This window comes from Drosophila novamexicana, unplaced genomic scaffold (assembly GCF_003285875.2).
Source record: "Drosophila novamexicana strain 15010-1031.04,08,12 unplaced genomic scaffold, DnovRS2.1 tig00000193-arrow-pilon, whole genome shotgun sequence".
Classification (NCBI taxonomy): domain Eukaryota; kingdom Metazoa; phylum Arthropoda; class Insecta; order Diptera; family Drosophilidae; genus Drosophila; species Drosophila novamexicana.
The window spans coordinates 2,988,622-3,005,662 of NW_020824787.1; the positions used below are offsets into that span (position 1 = coordinate 2,988,622).

Sequence of the window (17,041 nt, forward strand, 5' to 3'; positions counted from 1 at the left end):
ATACGTGTGTGGGTGCGCGCGAGGGGGAGAGGGTGTGTTAGACCTGCTAAAAACAGATGGGATGTCGATGTCATTTGGGCAAAGAATTCGGCAATGCAATTTGCGAAACAACAGAGGCGCGCGTGCAAAGGATTTCTGTACTGTGATTTTTAGCTGTAAAGGACTTTCTGGCTTAGTCCTTGCACAAAATATTACAAAATATTTGATCACATTATAAGTGTGAAATGTTATAGTGACTATTCCCCTGCTTAAAAATAAATTATAAAATAAGCTACTCAGCTAAATGAGCTTGAAATCGGAGAGAATTGGACTTTTTGAAAAATTATCGATAGCTAAATATATTTTTACGGGCATTAAACAACGAAGTTGTTTGGATAAGAAGCTCTAGGGCAGAGGGTGTACGTTGTGCTAAGGACCAGGAAATAATTTGGGTATACATACTTTTTAATAAAAAAAAATCTAATTCTATCTCTAAGATTCAGATCTGGCACCTAGCCCAACGACATTTGTCACTCTATTCCCAAATCGATAGATTTATTGTACAGCCAAGTATCCATGGACCTTTGAGAGATTAGCCGGAATGCTTACAGCGGCGCCACTGTTCCGTTAAATCACAGTTTGAGGCACGGGCGTATGACATAACGAGACAAGTGAAACGTTCGGTTGGCAGCGGCGCACAGTTGGGAGGGGCAATGCGTTTGTTGCTATCGCGAGTTGTTTGCACTCTGCCAAGCTTTTCGGCATTGCTGTGCGCCTGTTCCGGCAGTCAAGACTTCCCCATGTCGACGTGTGTGCGCGCGCTGTGCCTTTGTTGGATTAAATGTGCCGGCCCCAATGTGTTTGTCAGTCAGCCTTGAGAAGGTCTTTGGCGCCGCGCCCCTTAGCGGAGAAACCAACGTCAGCCCATGGGCTGCGCTGGGTCGGAGGGGCAGCTCCCCGTTGTATGTTCCCCAATTGCGCGTTCCCCACACACTGACGGGCGCCTCTGTCTATGTTTTCTGTTAGCCCGCGCTGTTAGTAGCCATCTTTTTCGATTTTTTGCTCAATCACAGATGACTGGCAAAATGGAATTCGCGGTTTTGACTGGGGCGCGGGGCGGAGTACTCATGGAGCACTCTATTCATCTGCCACCCTGTTTGTCTAGCGTTGAGTGTCTGTGTGTGTGTGTGTGTGTGTGTCTGTGTGTGTGTGTATCACTGTGCGCTGTACGACTTCTGTTTTCCTGGTGTAATTAAGCAAACGAAATATAATAATAATAAATTATAATTTTAGAAGGCGTGCCACAAAACGTTTAAACCCCAAAACCGTAACTCAAACCAATTTTTTAAATGTAGCTCCATATAAAATATTATTTTATTTATGGGCACAACAAACACACGCACACACACAGCTGCACACGTGAACTTTGTGGCTATTATTATGCGATTATTTGGTTTGTATGTTTAAAATATAAACGAACAGGCTTCAAGAAATGCCATGCGACAACAAATTGTACATACAGAAAGAAAAAAGAGAAAAAAAAAGCGATTACATACGCTTTCGCCATAAAATTATATGTAATTCGAAAGTTGCCGCCTTTTGTTATGTTAATTTTACAGCGATCCCTCGCAAATGTTATTGTGCATGTGCACGTGTGCGTGTGTCTCTCTCTCTCTCTCTCTCTCTCTCTCTCTCTGTGCAATGTGGCAACTCCAAACTTAACTCGTGCCCAGCTAGAAGAGACCCCAGTTTCCAGCTCCCAGCACCAACTCCAGCTTCAGCTCCAGCTCCAACTCCAACTCTAGCCGCATCTATTCACCTGGCTGGGCGTAAAGTTGCGGCCAGTCTTTTGCTATTTCTATGAAAACTTGGTAGCTGCTGCGTTCGTTTCTAACGATTTTCTATGTTAACGCCAAATTTGAATGGCGAATGCGCCGCTGCCGCTGCCGCTCGCCATTCGTGTTAAATCTGGGAAAAATGTACGTTCCGCGAACTTTGCGTCATGCGATGTTAATTCAATAGGCGCACAGCACTGCTCAACAGCTGCCTGAGACGTAACGTCAATGGCCGAGACTGGTGTGCGAGCGAGACGGCGATGTGGGGAAGGTCGTACAACTTGCTTAGCGTACGACTGGCTGGCTGTTGCTGTGTGTGTGCGTGTGTATGTGTGTCTGTGTGTGTGCCTAGCATGCCTGTATCTGTTATCTGTTATCCGTCTGCTTGTGAGCGAAGCAGTGTGACCGTTTATGTGCCTGCCCGCCTCTCTGTGTGCGTGTGTGTGTGTGTTGTTTTTTTGGGGCCAATGTACGCAGAGTTGAGTGCATTGCACTCTCTGCTGGCGCCCTGCTTTGTGCCAGCGCGCATTTTGCAGCGGGTGTATTTGGCAGAGACTTTTGCAGGTTATGTTCACGTAACAGTGACTATATTTTGCATTTTTGCTAATAATTTCATTATTATTAAGCTTTATTAACCAAGTGGTGCGACAAAAAGTCAGTATTGAAACAATTTTATTGCACTACGTATCTCTTCATTGCACTACACAAAAAATGTTTAAAAATCTTCTTAAAAAAAAAAATCCAAATTCCAATTGTCAATTCTGCGTAATGATTCTACAAAAATCATGTTCAAAACGTGCCATATCCATTAAAACGTCGTATGCCTTCGAATGACATCCAGAATACCAGAAACCAAGGACCACAGCGTATCCAATAGGGCATAAAACCTTTATAAATGGCCATTGGGCCCTCCTCCTTGACCAATTGTTGCAGGCAATCCATGCTGTTCTTATAGCGCAGGGGTCTGCCCTGATCATCGACGGGCTGATTCATGATGCGCGACTTGACCACATCCGCCGGAGAGCTGAGCGCCGAGCAGAAAAATCCCGCCACCATGGCGGCCAGGAATTGCACCAGCAAATTTTCCTCGCTATTCAGAAGTTTCTTGATATTGTGCTTGCCCAAATCATAGAAGCTAATGCCGCCTGATGGAGCAGCAAAACCATAACCTATTAAATGGCTTGGGGATAATGTGAGGCGTCTTCTTACCAAGCGAAAAGAGGGAGGCACGCATTATATTGGGCCCGAGGCCGCGATACAGGCTGCGCAGTCCGCCCTGGGAATAGATGAATCGCAGCGCCTGCAGGATGCCGGTGGAACGTGGCGGCATGCCCAGCAAGGTGCGCTTGCTCTCCATCTGCATTTGCAGCTTGACCAAATCCAAAGGATTGCTGGCGATCGTGGATAAAGCGCCCGATACGAGACCCGCCAGCATTGTGCAGGGCATGCTGATGGTTACCTTGTCGTCCGTTCGCACGGACCATTTTGATCGGAGATAGTCATAGGAGGCGATCTTGAGCCCGGACACAAACGAATGTCGCAGCAGCAGCGCCGAGAAGCCGCTATATAGCTTCAGGAAACCCTCCTCCTTGATGACGCCCAGCGCCGTGCCGAAGAGTCCACGATACTTGGCCATATTGGCGTACGGATTGCCGTGCTCACCCTGGATTTGCAGACGCGTCTTAGTCACGTCCAGTGGATACACAATTAAATCGGCATTGACAGCGGACAAAAAGGAAGTTACACAGATCTCCACCAGCCGCGATGTCTCGTAGTGTGCTACGTGATGTACCTCGACCGCGCTATATCCTTCCAGCGGCCATCTATCCGGCTTAGCCATTGGTTCCTCGCTAGCTATTCTGGAAATAGGTGACTTTCAATTTAATAAAACACATAAATATTTGGAAAATACAATTTAAGAAAGTGAAAACTTAAAAAGCAATTTTGATTCAAATACTCATGCTGATCCGACTATCCTTCCCAAACATGTCCTTTAAAAAACAGTATGCCAAGTTTCCCAAGAGCTGCCTACTCGGTTCGTGTATCCATGCTGGTTCAAATCCTTGTGGATCATAGATTTAAAGTCGAACTTTTGATTGCCAGCTGCCCGTTGTACTGAAAAAATATCAAGCCGTATATATATCTTCATATACAAATTGCGAGCTATAATGTTTTTCCATTTGATCTCTAGCCAAAATTGACTTCTAACAAATATGCTTGGATAAAGTCTATAATTGGGTTTAAAGCTAGTCACATTTTGGAAAATTTCAAAATTTCCAAATCTTTTCTTTCTTAAGATGTTCTAAACATACAAACGGAACTACGTATGTAAATCTATTGGATACGTTCTTTTTAATTTCTTGCGTATTTTGTGAAAAATTAGAAAAAACTTCTACATGAAAGATGCATGAAAGCTTTAACTCATTAGATCTCTCCATTTACAGCTATGTATCTGATAATGTGCCCGACTATAACATATATAGAAAAACTAAACTGAGCTTGAGAGGCAGACCTGTACATAAATATATACATACATATATACATATATGTATTTATTGATGTACAAGCCTGCCTCAGAAATATATATATATATATATACATATATCTACATAGATATGTACCTATATATATTTGCCGTGAACAATTTGAATACCCTCCACAACATTTCAAGCGTATTCCAGCTGCTGTCCATTCAAATCGGCTGCCATAGAATTTCCCCTACGTAGAGCTCTTTGGTGCTCCGGTACGTTCATAATCTTGGGTGCAGAGCGTTGCCAGCTGCGCGAAAGTCGGCGCTCAGCCAATTCTGTTGTTGTTGTTGTTGTTGTCGTGTAATTAAGTAAGTGTAGATGTAAGCGAGTACTTGCTCGTAGGTACTTACTAAATATGTTAACTTATGGGCACCGCCCATCGATTGCATGCACCTGCCCGCGCCCCTCCCCTCCCCTCCGCTCCGCTCGGCAACGTGCACTTCGCTACGCTGCGAGGCGCAATTACGACGTCGCTTCGTTGCAATTTCTTCTATGTGCGCGTAGCTGCAGCTATCGCGCCCTCTCCCTCTACCGCTCCCTCTCCCACTCTGACTATCTCAAGCTATATATATATGTGTGTGTGTGTGTGTGTGCGTGCGTGTGTGTGTTGGTGTGTGCAGCTCCTCCGCCAAGCTGTTTGCGTGGAAAATTGTATGCGCCGCCGCCCCCCGCTGCGCACATTTGAAAAATGCATCTTCGCTGCGCAGGGGGTGGGTGGAGGGGAGCTGGTGGCTGGTGGCATCTCTGTTGTGCCGAGCCTATGGGGAGCCTAGTTTGACTGCTTGGAAAAACTCTTGGTTTGCTGTATTAGATGGCCAACGTCGCCTAGCCCGTACGGAGAGCGCAGACAGCATAGACCAACGACCAAAGACCAACTGGTTCGTCTATTGCTCGTTTTGTGCTCAAAAGAAAAATCCTGTACACGCTTTCCCCCAAATCCAGTAGGAGGCATTGGCCAGCAGCAGCAGCGGCAGCGAGTTGGTCTAGGAGCCTCAGCCCTTGCATGCATAGTGCCTGCAATAGGTATGCGCTCAAGTCCCCTTCACACACTCACACCAGCGCACGCGTACCGATGAAAAATGGTTGAAAAAAGTTTGAAAAAAAACGTTGTATGATTTTTCTTCGCCAATATTTTGTAACAGAGCCGCAGCATTGAGCAAAAGACGGCACCGACATTTGTAACAAAAATGCACGCAGCGAGCAGAGAGCAATACACGCATACACACACAGAAACTTGCACACACTCACACACACAGAGGCGTGCATGCATCAACAAAACTCAGTTTTGTTTCTTTTTTCTTATTTCTTAGTATGGCCCCTCCAGCGGTTCCCCTGCTCAATGCACATGGGCCAACAGTTGCTGCTGTTGTTTTTGTTGCTGCACTCGCCTTGTCGCCGCTAAGCCAATTGGGAGGCAGGCTCGCTTCTCTGTGTTAGTGTGTGTGTGTGTGTGTTTTTGTTTGTGCATTGCAGCTTTTTACGTTTTCGTGAGCGAGCGAGCGAGAACAGTTAAAGAGAGATATAGAGTACAAAAGCACAATGCAATTGAACATAGCTAGCGCTACAGTGTCTCAAAATCACAACCATCATAATATTTAATAATATTCTAATTTACTGCTTATTATTAACAAACACTTTCCTTTGGGATTCGCTATAACTATCCCATACTTATAATTAATTAAAAAAACTTAACAAAATTGATTTTTTCTTGTGCTCAAAAACTGTATGCATTATGTTTCGCTAGTTACAAATAGCATTGTGCCACTGTGCTCGAGCAATTGCACTCTTCTTTACCCACACTCAGACTCACATGCACATGCACATGCACACTCACACACATACACTGACTGCTGCATTTAAGAAGAGCAGGAGAGGGAGATGCACATTAAGATAATAGTGGGGCCGCAATGCACTTTTTGGATTTGGACACATCGACAGCATCTCGCTGCTCGCTCCAACTACCCCCAGTACACATACAACGAAAGAGACGTAGGCATTGACAACGGCGTGCAGCAAACTGAGCACGGTGACGTCGCAGCTCCCAATGTGAGATGTTCATGTTGAATGCCTTTGAGTGCACAATTCACAGTCCGGACAGCGAGATTGCCCGCCAGGCGGGCGCACCTGCCCCGCCCAAGTCTCACTCTCTCATTCTCTTCGACACGCACACATGTAAGCGTACAAATAATCGTTTTTTAGCCGTTTGCTTAATACCCTGTAGCCATATTATGTGGTAGCAGGTGTAACGGGCTCTTTTTGCAACCAACAGAAGGATGCACACAATATAATCCAAAGTTGAGCTGGTCTAAAAACAGACTAGAACCCTGAGGTCCCTTAAGTGCTACGTATATTATAAGAACATTTTTTATAGAGGATTAAGTCTATGTTATGTGCATCTCAGTTAAAAGTACAGGGTATATTTTAGTCGAACACACTCAATTAGAGCCAAGACACTTGTTGCTTTTGCCAAAGTGCAACGTGGCTACAAGTTCTGGGCTCCTTTTCCCAATGTAACACAACCATGCACCATGCGAGCGACGATTGCCCCAGGGCTGGCATTAGCATTACGACAACGATTACGTGGATGTGGATATGGTAAACGGCGCTTCACAGTTTTACAGCAAGCACGTGAACGTCCTCGGAACGAACCGTGGCGTAAAACACAACCAACAGCATTAGGGTCCATTACACGTTTCAGCACCAGCTGAATTTGACGTAACGGTGAGCGGGGTGGGGGAAGGGTGGGTGGGTTGGACCTAGCTGCCTTTTACGGCCGTGTCCGGCGGCTGGCAACAATTCCTGCCTGCTCTGGTGCTGCGTCATTGTCGGCGTCGTCGTCGCCAGCTGCGTGCACAAAAGTAACAAAATGTACTGAATGTCAACAGGGTCGCAGCAGCAAGCAGAGCGTCGATTTTACATTACAATCGCTGTACAATCGACGCTCGGTCTCTGTACACGCTCATTGCGCGCTCGTTTGCCTTGCTGCCTCCCACCACGCCTCTGGCCTACTCCTCGCACTTCACAGTGTGCGCTCTGTTTGCGTCTGTCTGTCTATGTGTGTGTGTGTGTGTTTGTATTCGCCGCGTTACTTGCGCGCGTGCTCCCCACTCCACCCAACCGCACACACAGATAAGTAATAACGGCTCCACTCTCCACTGACGCAGTTGTTTTTTTCTTCTCGTTATGTACTTTTTGTTCTTTCATCGCAGCGCCCCTTTTAGCGGGGCCTTTGCTCTCGTTTGCTTTATCACTCATGAAGCTGTTTTAAAGCCTTTGCTCATCGCTTAAATGTTTGTGTGTGTGTGTGAGCACACCAACACACACACACACAAATACGTAGAAATGCACTCAACTGAGCCACAAAATTGCAAATGCATTGTACAGTCTTGCAGTCAGTCGACGTTTGGACGTCAGCGAAGCAGCTTGGGGCCGCATGTAATTAAGCAAATACAAATTAACCGTTATTAACTGCAGTTATTTTATATAGAAGGACAGCTGTCTTGGGCGGACAACTTATTTCGCCGTATAATATTTTTTGGTCGTGTTCACTATTTTTCACTGTTTGGTAACCTTTGAATTTTAAGAGTTTTCGGAAAGATTAGAATCATTTGGAATACAAAGTCGTATGTTATATGATATAATATTATTTATTTCTTTTAATCTATAGATATCAATCTTTTAAATGCCCGTCGAATGACACTCTTTATTCGCTTGGGTTAACATTTATTTAAATACTTAATTCGGCAAAAGTTGTATATGTATAATATATGTATATATATTGTTGAAAACTGTAGGTAAATGTTGCACATGATATGTTGCTGATATGTAAGAGACATACATAGAGGTATTACACCTCAGAGAACTTAACCTAGAGATATGTGCAGGATTGCACTGATATGCATCGTTTGTCGGGACTTATGGGTCTAGGAATTACGTCTTAGCTAGAATTCTGCTAATATACTTATGCCATAGTGTGCGATCGACTTGATATGCCTGGCTGTGGTTGGGATTGGGGTTTCCTCCCTTAACTACTTATCACAGTTCAACAAAGTGCCGGGAATGGAACCCGACGCCCCTCTAGAACTCGTTTGCCTTGGCTGGCGGGCCGACGGAGGCGGCGCAGGCCTCCTTGAAGTTGGTGGCGTTCAGCGGCGCGAAGTAGTCCTCGTGCAGGAAGCGTATGATGTTTTCGATCGGACAGAGATCGGCCTTGTTGCCGCGACTGTCGCGCGTCACCCGCAGGCTCTTGCCGCCCTCGCAGAAGTCGATCTGCTGGGTGACATCGCGTCCATTGTGCACGACACGGAAATAGTAGTCCGTGTGCGCCTCGCTGCGGTACACCTCGAAGGCCAGCCGGGAGGCATAGGCAATGGTCTGGCCTTGGTCGTTGAGGATGCCCAAGGCGGCCGTCAGATATTGTAGGGTGCAATCGTGGCCGGAGTAGAGCACAAACTTGGTGCGATCCCCGGATATCATCTTGAGCATGTAGCCCACAATGTGGCGGATCATGCCGTAGGCGCGGAGCAGTCCCGAACGCTTGTAGTAGACATGTCGCGCGGTGCGCAGCGATAGCTCGTCGGCAAAGGACATCAGCGCATCCACGTGGGATGCCTCCACGCAGCCGGCGCGCTCGCCATTTGGCGCAGCATCCCCCGCCTCCAGCTGCTCCTCCTCCGCCGGCTCTAAAGGTGGCACCAAATTGGCCGCCGTCTCATCCTGATCAATATTGATGACATCCACCAGCTCCGGATTGTGGGCGAGCGTGCTCAGCGGCTGGCTGACATTCCGCCGGCGACAGGGCAGGGCAGCATCATGGCAGAGCACGGTCAGCATGGCATCCACCACCTCGAAGGGATTCGTGACGCCACCCTCCGTAGCCGTGTGCTGCAGCAGCGTGCCGCCGATCCACTGCATCACGCCGAGCACGTCGGCGCGGCGCAGCAGCTGGCGTTCGGCCAGCTGCATCAAGCGCTTGCGCAGCACCAGCGTCTGGGCGCAGCTGCAGTCGCCGAAGCAGAAGGCCATGCTGTGAGACTCGCGCACATTAAGCGCCAGCCACTTGTCCGCCGGCAGCAGGGCGAAGAGCAGCGCCAGCGCCGACTGAAAGGTGCGTCGATATCGCGTCGTGAACACAACCACCTCGTCCGAGTTGAGCAGCGTGTGCGGCGTCGTGTCCACGGATCCACGCAGCGTATTCGGCTTCAGCAGCAGCCCCAACGGATGCGCATAGATCTGGTGCATGATGTCGCCCACGTGCAGCAATTGGGCAATCCCTCTGCGAAAGGAAATTGGGAGAGCGAGTGAAAGCGTTCTATACTTGTATATATATCTAAATATGAAAGTATTTGTACTGCTTGATTGATTGACAGAGTGACTGATTTGTTGATTGATTTACTGCCTGATAATCAATCATTGATAGTGTGATTGATGCGCTAGCTGACAAACTGATCGATTGACAGAGTAAAGTTGATTGATTGACTGAGTGACTGATTGATTGATTGATAGAGTGATTAATGCGCTAGCTGACTGGCTGATTGATCGACAGAGTAAAATTGAATGATTTGCTGATTGATTGACTGCTTGATTGACAGGTGACTGATTGATAGAGTGATTGATACGCTGGCTGACTAATTGATTGACAGTGACTGATTGGATGACTGACTGACGGATTGACGACCCAACTGATTGATAGACTGACTGGTTAGGTGACTGATAGATTGACAATGTGATGATTTGGTGACTGACTGTTTGATTGATAAATTGCCTAATTGATTGATTGACGGAGTGACTAATTTGCTGGCAAATTGCTGAACAACCTAATTGATTGACTGACTGATTGATTGGCCACAAAGTCACACGACTTACTTGTATGTTAGCTGGCCCAGTGGACAGCCGCGCTCCGTGGCAGGGAGCAGCGGAAAGCCATGAAATGGACCCACCTTGCTCCAGTACATGTGATTCGAGCCCGAGGCGGAGCTGCTGGAGTTGTGTAGAAAGCTTCGATACCTGCCGGCATAAAATTGAGGTGAACGGGAAGCAGGAGCAGCAGCAGCAGACATTAGCCACATGTGGTCTCTCACTCACCTGTTGACCAGGCTGTCGCCATCGGCGGGCACACCACAATTGATGCCATTGGCATGCACATGGGACATGGCGCCGCGATCCCCATGCCGGATGACCAGGAGCACACCCTGCAGCTTCCAGCCCTCCAGTATGCCGCCATCGTCCATGCGCGTCAACTGTGATAGCGATGCGCAGCGTTCCCGATATCTGGCAAAACGCTGTGCGCTGGAGGTGTCAATAGCACCAATACCACCACCAGAGCTGGCAGTGCCTGTTCCAGGACCATAGCCACCACTGCCGCCGCCGCTGCCCGGACTGCTATTGTGCTCAACGTTGCCCATGTAGCGATACATGCCTGTCGAGAAAAAAGCTTTGATAAGCTCCGCTAGCTGGCCGTGATTGGGCAGTAACTTACCGGCTATCAGTAGAAAGATCCATATGCTGAGAAACATGTAGCAGTAGAAGGTGCGATGCTGCGTGGTTAAACGCGTCAGCTCCTTGAGCAGCAGCTTCATGATTCACACGACTCCGAGCAGTGGCGGCGACCACACATAAATGTGTTTTTTAATCCTGTTTTAATATCCTGTTATTCTGGCGGGGCACACTGGAGGGCTCTACAGTTCGCTGTTAGCTGCAAATGAATCCTATGAATCCACAACTTGATGGCAAGAAAATAAAAAAGCAACCACGTTTGACAACTGTCAAACAGTTACGTGGAGCGTAACCCATTGAGGAGCATGCGCAGTGGCCAGGCGTTGGGAAACAGCTGTTGGTGGAGCATCATCTGGGTTCAGTTCTCATGCGTTCTTTAATCACAAAAAGTAAAACATTCGAAATACATTCAAGTGCGGGTTAAATATGCGTATAATGATGGCCAGAAGCGTTTCTAACGCGGCCTTACAAATATATAAATAGGCGTATGTGTATAGATCAGAGATCATATAATAGATTTAGATGTATATATTTTAGATGATTGGGTGGGCGCTCTATTCCTGTGTGGCAGCCAGAGCCAGCACGGTGAAACGCACATCGTCGGGATCGCGTGCCATGAACTCCTTGCACACCTTGGCAGCGTCTAGCAAAAAGGTCTCGTCCGAGGTCTTGCCGTGACTGATTGGGTACGACTTGCGTCCATCTAGCTCGTATAGGGTGTTCTCCTTGTTGACCAGTGCAATGAAATGATGTACAACGGTTTCATAGGCACCGGCATCGGTTTGTCCCTCTTGGGCCAGCATCTGATGGTCTTCGGTAAAAGCGTTGTCCTGCTCTAGAGCCTGGCCGCGTTCCTCGGGCGATAGGTTGGCGCCCTTCTCCAAGAAATTCTTCAAAACGCCGGCGGCTATTTCGATGCTGGGGATTATATCTATAGCTGAGCATATACGTATATTTATGTATATCTAATCTCTTACTCCTTATTATTGGCCACGCTGTGGATGAGGGCAACGGTGCCGCAGGCGTTGTGGGTGAATTGTTTCATATAAAAGAGATCTTCCGGATATTTTTCCGGTTCAGCCGCAGCCTTGATGCGCTCGTGCTCGTCAGCGCGATGTTTTTCATACTGCAAGCACACGCACACACACAACCACACCCACACAAATACACATTAGAAAATATAAAATGACAGGCGAAAAGCGTTGGACCTACAGCCTCGCTAATGGGAAAGAGCAAGATGAGGGCCTTCACGGGACGCGGCAGCATTGCCAGCAGCTCTTCGTCCAGGCCGATGACGTCAGTCACAGACCAGGCCGACGACACGCCCAGCTTATGTATGTATTTGGTCAGCACCTGGAATGGGACACGGACATCATGGCGTCTTTTTTAATATGCCAATTGGAAATCAAATTGAATTTCGCCAAGCGACAGCAACAACAAATTACAAGCTTTTTTCATATATTTTTAACTGTTACAAGATTAGTAAAGATAACCATTTACCTCCGGGTTGGATTCCAATGGTGTCCAGATCGACATTTTAAAAAATATTAATTTACTTGCAGCGCTTTACGACAAACTTCGAACGAATGTATTTTAGAAATGTCTGACAATGATTACCGGCACTTTTTTGACACTTTGAGTAAAAGTGTGTGTGTGCTATCGTTTGACCGCCGATTAGTATCGATAATCGGTATAGTCTCTAGCACGAACTTTGCACGGAACCAGTTTACAGCTGCTGCACCGCAATCAAATATTCATTTATGCCTTTATTTTTTATTGTAAGCACAAATCCAAACAATTTTGAGCTAGTATATAAACTCGTTATCTTATTGCTTAACATTGAAAATAGACATTAATAACTGAACAAATTGCTATACTTGTAGCACTTTCAATTTCAAATTTGAAATTTACCGCCAATTGAGCATTTTAATAGAGGTGAGCGATAGGTTGGAACGATTCTATAAAATCGATAATCGGTAGCTGTCAGCTGTTTGAATTGCTTTTGACTTCTCGTTTGCGTTTCGGTTTTTGGCAAAATTTAGAACATGTTTAAATTTCTTAAAAAAATAGGATAAATTGATGGATACATTGAATAATAATCAAGTGCTAACGACGATAATGGATTTGTTAAACACCTCTTTAATGCCAGTGCGCTGTAAGTGTTAAAATTATCCAGCTGAACATGGCGTTTTATTTGACTCTGTTTTATTAAGTTGTTGACAGCCAACGCATGCAATCTCCAGTCAAGCACGATGCCAATCTGGCCAGCTGCAAGGCTCGCCTGGAAGCATTAGTTGCCGATCTGCAAAGTAATTACGCCAAATGGCAAATAGCCCAACAACGCGGCACCGCGCTGTGCTACGCCATCGAGGCCCGAAAGACGCGTTGCTATGACAACGCGATTGCCGAGGCCGGCTTCTATCCGGAAGATCTGGTCAAGCCCTGCGATAAGCTGGCCATTATTACGTCGATCTTTGTTGATATTTTCACAAACACCCGCGAGATTTTACGACAATTGCGTGCCTTAACCCTGCTCGCGGGCGTTGCCTCGAATGTGATCTTTTACCGTACCTGGAAGCTAACACAGTTTGTATCCTTCACCGAGGACCTTCTAAAGCGATACAAGCAGGAGTCACTGGTGAAACAGCATGTAATGCGTAGGTTGACTGACAATCGCTCTGTATATATATAAGTCCCATATCTTGTTATTTATCAACCAACAGAAAACATAGCGCACAGCACTTGCCGAGGCAAACTAATCTCGTACACCACGGCCTGGGAGTTCCCCGAACATATTGATGCCTATGTGAACTTGGTGTTTCTGCTGCTCGCCGAGGAGGTCAGACGAAAATGAGTGGCCATTCTTGATTGAAACCGCAGTTAAATCTGCTTTAAATATATATTTGTACATTTTAAATGTTATGTTAAATTTTGTATTAAAAGATTTCAACTTTAAGCTTAAACCTATTCGAGTTTTAGTTAAATAACATTACACTTTTTGTGCCTTATAGAGTCTACCCTAATACTAAAGGGTTACAAAGAGTTTAACTATGAGATTTCAAAGTGCATGCTTGTCAAAGGAAGCATATATATTCGAAGTCTTAGAGATTACGTTTAAGAGTGGAAATGTTTTTGTTTTTTTTCAAATGTAATGTGCTTATAGTCTAGTAATTTTACGCGCAGAATTTGCTGCAAATACAAAAAATAGTAAATAGGGTTAAGGAATGTTTTAGATTTTAACTGAAATATTCTCGAGAGTTGGACTGTTGCTGCGCTTCGACCACCACCAAAACCAAGCACAAGCCGTGCCCAGCGCAATGGCCGTGTAGTACAATATCTTGACATTTCGCTGCAAAGGAACAGAACATTAATAATAATAAAATATGCTTTGTTTGTAATTGGAGTGCACCTCTTTTGCCGGCGTGGAACTGGCCTCCTCGCTCTTGCGATTGGCATCGCTGGCCAGCTGCTCCAGCTTACGCAAATCCTTGCTCAGCTCGTCCGAGATCGCTTGCACGCTGTTCAGGGCCTCCAGCGCAAAGCGGCTGGCATAGCGCTTATCGCCCACGACCACGTCCTCGGGCGGCAGCACCTGCAGCTTGTAGTTGGTGGCGGCCAGGGAGGAGCGCAGGTACATGATGTGATTGGATGCATTGGCAATGATCTGATTGTTGTAGCTCTGCGCTGCGTTTTGGTTGCAAATGTACTCATAGCTGGGATCTTGGTTGGGCAACAGCGCAAACATTTTAAGGAATTTACTGCGTTCCACTTGCGCTGCAAATCCGAACAGCTTCAGATCTTCGTCCGTCAGTGAAGCCAAGTCGCGGTAACTAATGTTCTCCTCGAGCAGTTTGTCGACACTGTCCTTCGATGTGGACAGCAGCGCCGTTATGGCCTCGCGCTCCCTGTGCGGATTTGGCTTTGCCTTTGCCTGCATCCACGGGCGTCTCTCGTAGCCGAGAAATGCGCTGTCCAGCTCTTGCTGCTCCGTGTGTGTCTGGAAGTTCTTGCTGGCACCAAATTGCACCGCAGCCGGCACATTCATGGATAACAATGGCACATTATCCGCGGACATATTATTTAATTAATTTGATTGTCCTCAAGCCAAATGGCAAATTGTTGCTATTTAAACCTACACGTATATCGATATGTAATTAATATCGATGAGTCGCCGAACTATCGTTTAAGAGTTTACCGCAATTTCAGCTTTGTTATTGCAGAGCGAAAGAGATAGCGATTTAACTATGTTCTTCCACACATATCCTTATTTTATTTCAAAATGAATGTTTCTATAACATTGCATATAACAAATTATTTACAAAACATCTAGTCTAGTTATCTTTTTTATCAGTATTCGCCGCTTGCCTGTAAATTGGAGTACTGGTTGTTGCCGCTTCCTGAAGTTTTTGCATGAACAGAGCTTTCTTTTTATCGTCCGCATTGTATTGACCTGGCGAACCGGATGCTTTAATGCGTTCAATCTTCTCTGCACTGGGCTCTGTCAGCAGCATTAAACCATAGCCAATGCCACCGAAGCCAACCAGCCATAGCACGGATTTGACATAAGGATTGCTAGCCATTCTTAATTAAACTTCAAATGTTACTCTTTCTTCTGGAATTGCGCCGTTGCGGAGCCCCAGTAATTGGCGTCTATGTCGCGCACTTTGCTGTCGCCCACAATCTCTCCAATTTTATAATAATACTCAAGTGCGAACGGATATTTCTCGTTGATGTACCGGCGAAAATCTTTGGTTGAGAAACGTAAACGTTCAGCGGAAAGCTTATATAAAACATACAGTGACACTTACCTTGGTCTGTGTTCATGCGGTAGTAGAGACCGTAGCTGGCGGCGAAACAGACGGCTTCCAGCACGAATAGTGTCTTGGCGCTACCCTTGATAAATCTCCAAATAGCTGGTTTAGGCGTCTTCGGCAACATCACAAACTAAAACAAATGCAAAAACAAACGTGTATATTACAAAACACAAGAACAACAATTGCTTACGAAGTAGCAAGCATGTCTGGTGCAATAGTATCGATACACCAAATTGAAATGTTTAAGGCATCGATATATCAACAGGTTACAAGCTCGAGAAGGTTACGTCGCAAATCACTAAAAAATTTAATTTGTGAAATTACCAGAATTCAGTTGTTATGATGAATGTGTTGGTATAAAGAATTAATTAACCATAAAAATAATTTGTTTATATTTAAGCTCATATTAATAAGATATATTTGAGCATGGTGGCAGAGGAGAGATCAATAATGACGTAGAAGCGCAAATTGAAAACGATAATGCAGCCGTCGTCATCTCATTTCGATAACTATTGTGTTATCGATATCGCCACACAGCTGCAATACGTAACAAGCCACAAAAAAATAAAATCTGAACGTGCCGCTTTCAACGCAATCGCAGCAGCAGCAGCGGCCCGCAAATTAAAAGGCAGCGTGCCGTCGCGGAGCTATATAAACAGGGAGCTACAGCGCAGTTGCCACAAACGTGCACGAGCCGAGCAAGTGACAACAACAGCCTGATTTTCAAACACAGCCACAACTTCAAGAAGAAGACAAACCCAAATACCGGTACTTCAAAAAACTGTAAACAAGAACAGCCCAAAACTTGAACTCAAAAGAAAAAAAAAAAAAAAAAACAATATGCAGTCGATGACAAGACAGACGCTGCGGGCAATGCCGCAGTTGGGCAAACAAGGTGCGTGTGTGTGTGTGTGTGCAAAGTGTTATCCGAGACCAAAATTTAATTGTTACATTTGTTATATATGCATATATTCTCCTAAACAGTGAGCTATCTATCTACGAGCAGCGCCTGGCATTCGGCAGCCGGTGAAATTAAGGAGCCAAAAACACCCTCCGAAAAACTGATGGCCTTTCAGAAGAAATTGCGCGCCAAGACGCCGCTGGGCAAATTGGATGAGTTCTCACGCCATCCGTACCAGGAGAAGGAGCCACTCAAGCCCTGGCCGAACCAAACAAATCCGTACACAGGCGAAATTGGCGGACCCGCTGGACCGGAGCCCACACGCTACGGCGACTGGGAGCGCAAGGGTCGCGTCTCCGATTTCTAGTCCAGCACAAATCTGTGCCTTAGTACGTAGTTAGGTTTCTTTTCAAATGTTTAGATTTAAGAATAAAAGAAATAACAAACAAATTGTATACTCGACGCATAATTATTAAAATGCAAAAT

At 46.0% G+C, this 17,041-nt stretch overlaps 8 protein-coding genes across 8 annotated transcripts; 2 read left to right on the forward strand and 6 right to left on the reverse strand.

Annotated features, from left to right (window-relative positions):
• Nucleotides 1-2,485: 2,485 nt before the first annotated feature.
• On the reverse strand, nucleotides 2,486-3,767 carry LOC115758478 (mitochondrial uncoupling protein 4-like). Its single transcript, XM_030699155.1, has 2 exons — nucleotides 3,024-3,767; nucleotides 2,486-2,959 (listed from the first exon to the last, which is right to left on the reverse strand). The coding sequence occupies exons 1-2, from the start codon at nucleotides 3,652-3,654 to the stop codon at nucleotides 2,604-2,606; spliced, it is 987 nt and encodes a 328-aa protein (XP_030555015.1). The 5' UTR covers nucleotides 3,655-3,767; the 3' UTR covers nucleotides 2,486-2,603.
• A 4,263-nt stretch (nucleotides 3,768-8,030) lies between these two features.
• LOC115758477 (2-phosphoxylose phosphatase 1) lies at nucleotides 8,031-11,198 on the reverse strand. The gene is made up of 4 exons (XM_030699154.1): nucleotides 10,824-11,198; nucleotides 10,430-10,763; nucleotides 10,211-10,351; nucleotides 8,031-9,620 (listed from the first exon to the last, which is right to left on the reverse strand). The coding sequence occupies exons 1-4, from the start codon at nucleotides 10,921-10,923 to the stop codon at nucleotides 8,423-8,425; spliced, it is 1,773 nt and encodes a 590-aa protein (XP_030555014.1). The 5' UTR covers nucleotides 10,924-11,198; the 3' UTR covers nucleotides 8,031-8,422.
• Nucleotides 11,199-11,244: 46 nt separating this feature from the next.
• LOC115758479 (ubiquitin carboxyl-terminal hydrolase) lies at nucleotides 11,245-12,442 on the reverse strand. Its single transcript, XM_030699156.1, has 4 exons — nucleotides 12,341-12,442; nucleotides 12,053-12,193; nucleotides 11,818-11,966; nucleotides 11,245-11,758 (listed from the first exon to the last, which is right to left on the reverse strand). The coding sequence occupies exons 1-4, from the start codon at nucleotides 12,374-12,376 to the stop codon at nucleotides 11,395-11,397; spliced, it is 690 nt and encodes a 229-aa protein (XP_030555016.1). The 5' UTR covers nucleotides 12,377-12,442; the 3' UTR covers nucleotides 11,245-11,394.
• Nucleotides 12,443-12,837: 395 nt separating this feature from the next.
• Nucleotides 12,838-13,773, forward strand: LOC115759048. The gene is made up of 3 exons (XM_030699871.1): nucleotides 12,838-12,995; nucleotides 13,054-13,497; nucleotides 13,564-13,773. Exons 1-3 carry the CDS (start codon nucleotides 12,920-12,922, stop codon nucleotides 13,692-13,694), a joined length of 651 nt encoding a protein of 216 aa, XP_030555731.1. The 5' UTR covers nucleotides 12,838-12,919; the 3' UTR covers nucleotides 13,695-13,773.
• Nucleotides 13,774-13,895: 122 nt separating this feature from the next.
• Nucleotides 13,896-14,957, reverse strand: LOC115759047. The gene is made up of 2 exons (XM_030699870.1): nucleotides 14,250-14,957; nucleotides 13,896-14,189 (listed from the first exon to the last, which is right to left on the reverse strand). The coding sequence occupies exons 1-2, from the start codon at nucleotides 14,913-14,915 to the stop codon at nucleotides 14,070-14,072; spliced, it is 786 nt and encodes a 261-aa protein (XP_030555730.1). The 5' UTR covers nucleotides 14,916-14,957; the 3' UTR covers nucleotides 13,896-14,069.
• A 126-nt stretch (nucleotides 14,958-15,083) lies between these two features.
• LOC115758640 lies at nucleotides 15,084-15,439 on the reverse strand. The gene has a single exon (XM_030699376.1). The coding sequence runs from the start codon at nucleotides 15,418-15,420 to the stop codon at nucleotides 15,172-15,174; it is 249 nt and encodes an 82-aa protein (XP_030555236.1). The 5' UTR covers nucleotides 15,421-15,439; the 3' UTR covers nucleotides 15,084-15,171.
• Nucleotides 15,417-15,852, reverse strand: LOC115758639 (protein CEBPZOS). The gene is made up of 2 exons (XM_030699375.1): nucleotides 15,649-15,852; nucleotides 15,417-15,586 (listed from the first exon to the last, which is right to left on the reverse strand). The coding sequence occupies exons 1-2, from the start codon at nucleotides 15,776-15,778 to the stop codon at nucleotides 15,441-15,443; spliced, it is 276 nt and encodes a 91-aa protein (XP_030555235.1). The 5' UTR covers nucleotides 15,779-15,852; the 3' UTR covers nucleotides 15,417-15,440.
• Nucleotides 15,853-16,295: 443 nt separating this feature from the next.
• On the forward strand, nucleotides 16,296-17,005 carry LOC115758638 (succinate dehydrogenase assembly factor 4, mitochondrial). Its single transcript, XM_030699374.1, has 2 exons — nucleotides 16,296-16,549; nucleotides 16,639-17,005. Exons 1-2 carry the CDS (start codon nucleotides 16,495-16,497, stop codon nucleotides 16,920-16,922), a joined length of 339 nt encoding a protein of 112 aa, XP_030555234.1. The 5' UTR covers nucleotides 16,296-16,494; the 3' UTR covers nucleotides 16,923-17,005.
• The last annotated feature ends 36 nt before the right edge of the window (nucleotides 17,006-17,041 follow it).

Bases quoted from the DNA above. Each gene is read 5' to 3' on its own strand.
- LOC115758638 (XM_030699374.1), top strand. From the start codon at position 16,495: ATGCAGTCGATGACAAGACAGACGCTGCGGGCAATGCCGCAGTTGGGC. The intron at 16,550-16,638 runs GTGCGTGTGTGT...TCTCCTAAACAG, and splicing joins GCCGCAGTTGGGCAAACAAG to TGAGCTATCTATCTACGAGC.
- LOC115758478 (XM_030699155.1), bottom strand. From the start codon at position 3,654: ATGGCTAAGCCGGATAGATGGCCGCTGGAAGGATATAGCGCGGTCGAG. The intron at 2,960-3,023 runs GTAAGAAGACGC...CTGCTCCATCAG, and splicing joins TGCCTCCCTCTTTTCGCTTG to GCGGCATTAGCTTCTATGAT.
- LOC115758477 (XM_030699154.1), bottom strand. From the start codon at position 10,923: ATGAAGCTGCTGCTCAAGGAGCTGACGCGTTTAACCACGCAGCATCGC. The intron at 10,764-10,823 runs GTAAGTTACTGC...TTTTCTCGACAG, and splicing joins GATCTTTCTACTGATAGCCG to GCATGTATCGCTACATGGGC. The intron at 10,352-10,429 runs GTGAGTGAGAGA...TTATGCCGGCAG, and splicing joins GGCGACAGCCTGGTCAACAG to GTATCGAAGCTTTCTACACA.
- LOC115758639 (XM_030699375.1), bottom strand. From the start codon at position 15,778: ATGTTGCCGAAGACGCCTAAACCAGCTATTTGGAGATTTATCAAGGGT. The intron at 15,587-15,648 runs GTAAGTGTCACT...TCTCAACCAAAG, and splicing joins CCGCATGAACACAGACCAAG to ATTTTCGCCGGTACATCAAC.
- LOC115758479 (XM_030699156.1), bottom strand. From the start codon at position 12,376: ATGTCGATCTGGACACCATTGGAATCCAACCCGGAG. The intron at 12,194-12,340 runs GTAAATGGTTAT...GTCCCATTCCAG, and splicing joins CATTGGAATCCAACCCGGAG to GTGCTGACCAAATACATACA. The intron at 11,759-11,817 runs GTAAGAGATTAG...TATAATCCCCAG, and splicing joins AGCGTGGCCAATAATAAGGA to CATCGAAATAGCCGCCGGCG.
- LOC115758640 (XM_030699376.1), bottom strand. From the start codon at position 15,420: ATGGCTAGCAATCCTTATGTCAAATCCGTGCTATGGCTGGTTGGCTTC.
- LOC115759047 (XM_030699870.1), bottom strand. From the start codon at position 14,915: ATGTCCGCGGATAATGTGCCATTGTTATCCATGAATGTGCCGGCTGCG. The intron at 14,190-14,249 runs GTGCACTCCAAT...GTTCCTTTGCAG, and splicing joins GTTCCACGCCGGCAAAAGAG to CGAAATGTCAAGATATTGTA.
- LOC115759048 (XM_030699871.1), top strand. From the start codon at position 12,920: ATGGATACATTGAATAATAATCAAGTGCTAACGACGATAATGGATTTG. The intron at 12,996-13,053 runs GTAAGTGTTAAA...TGTTTTATTAAG, and splicing joins CTCTTTAATGCCAGTGCGCT to TTGTTGACAGCCAACGCATG. The intron at 13,498-13,563 runs GTAGGTTGACTG...ATCAACCAACAG, and splicing joins GGTGAAACAGCATGTAATGC to AAAACATAGCGCACAGCACT.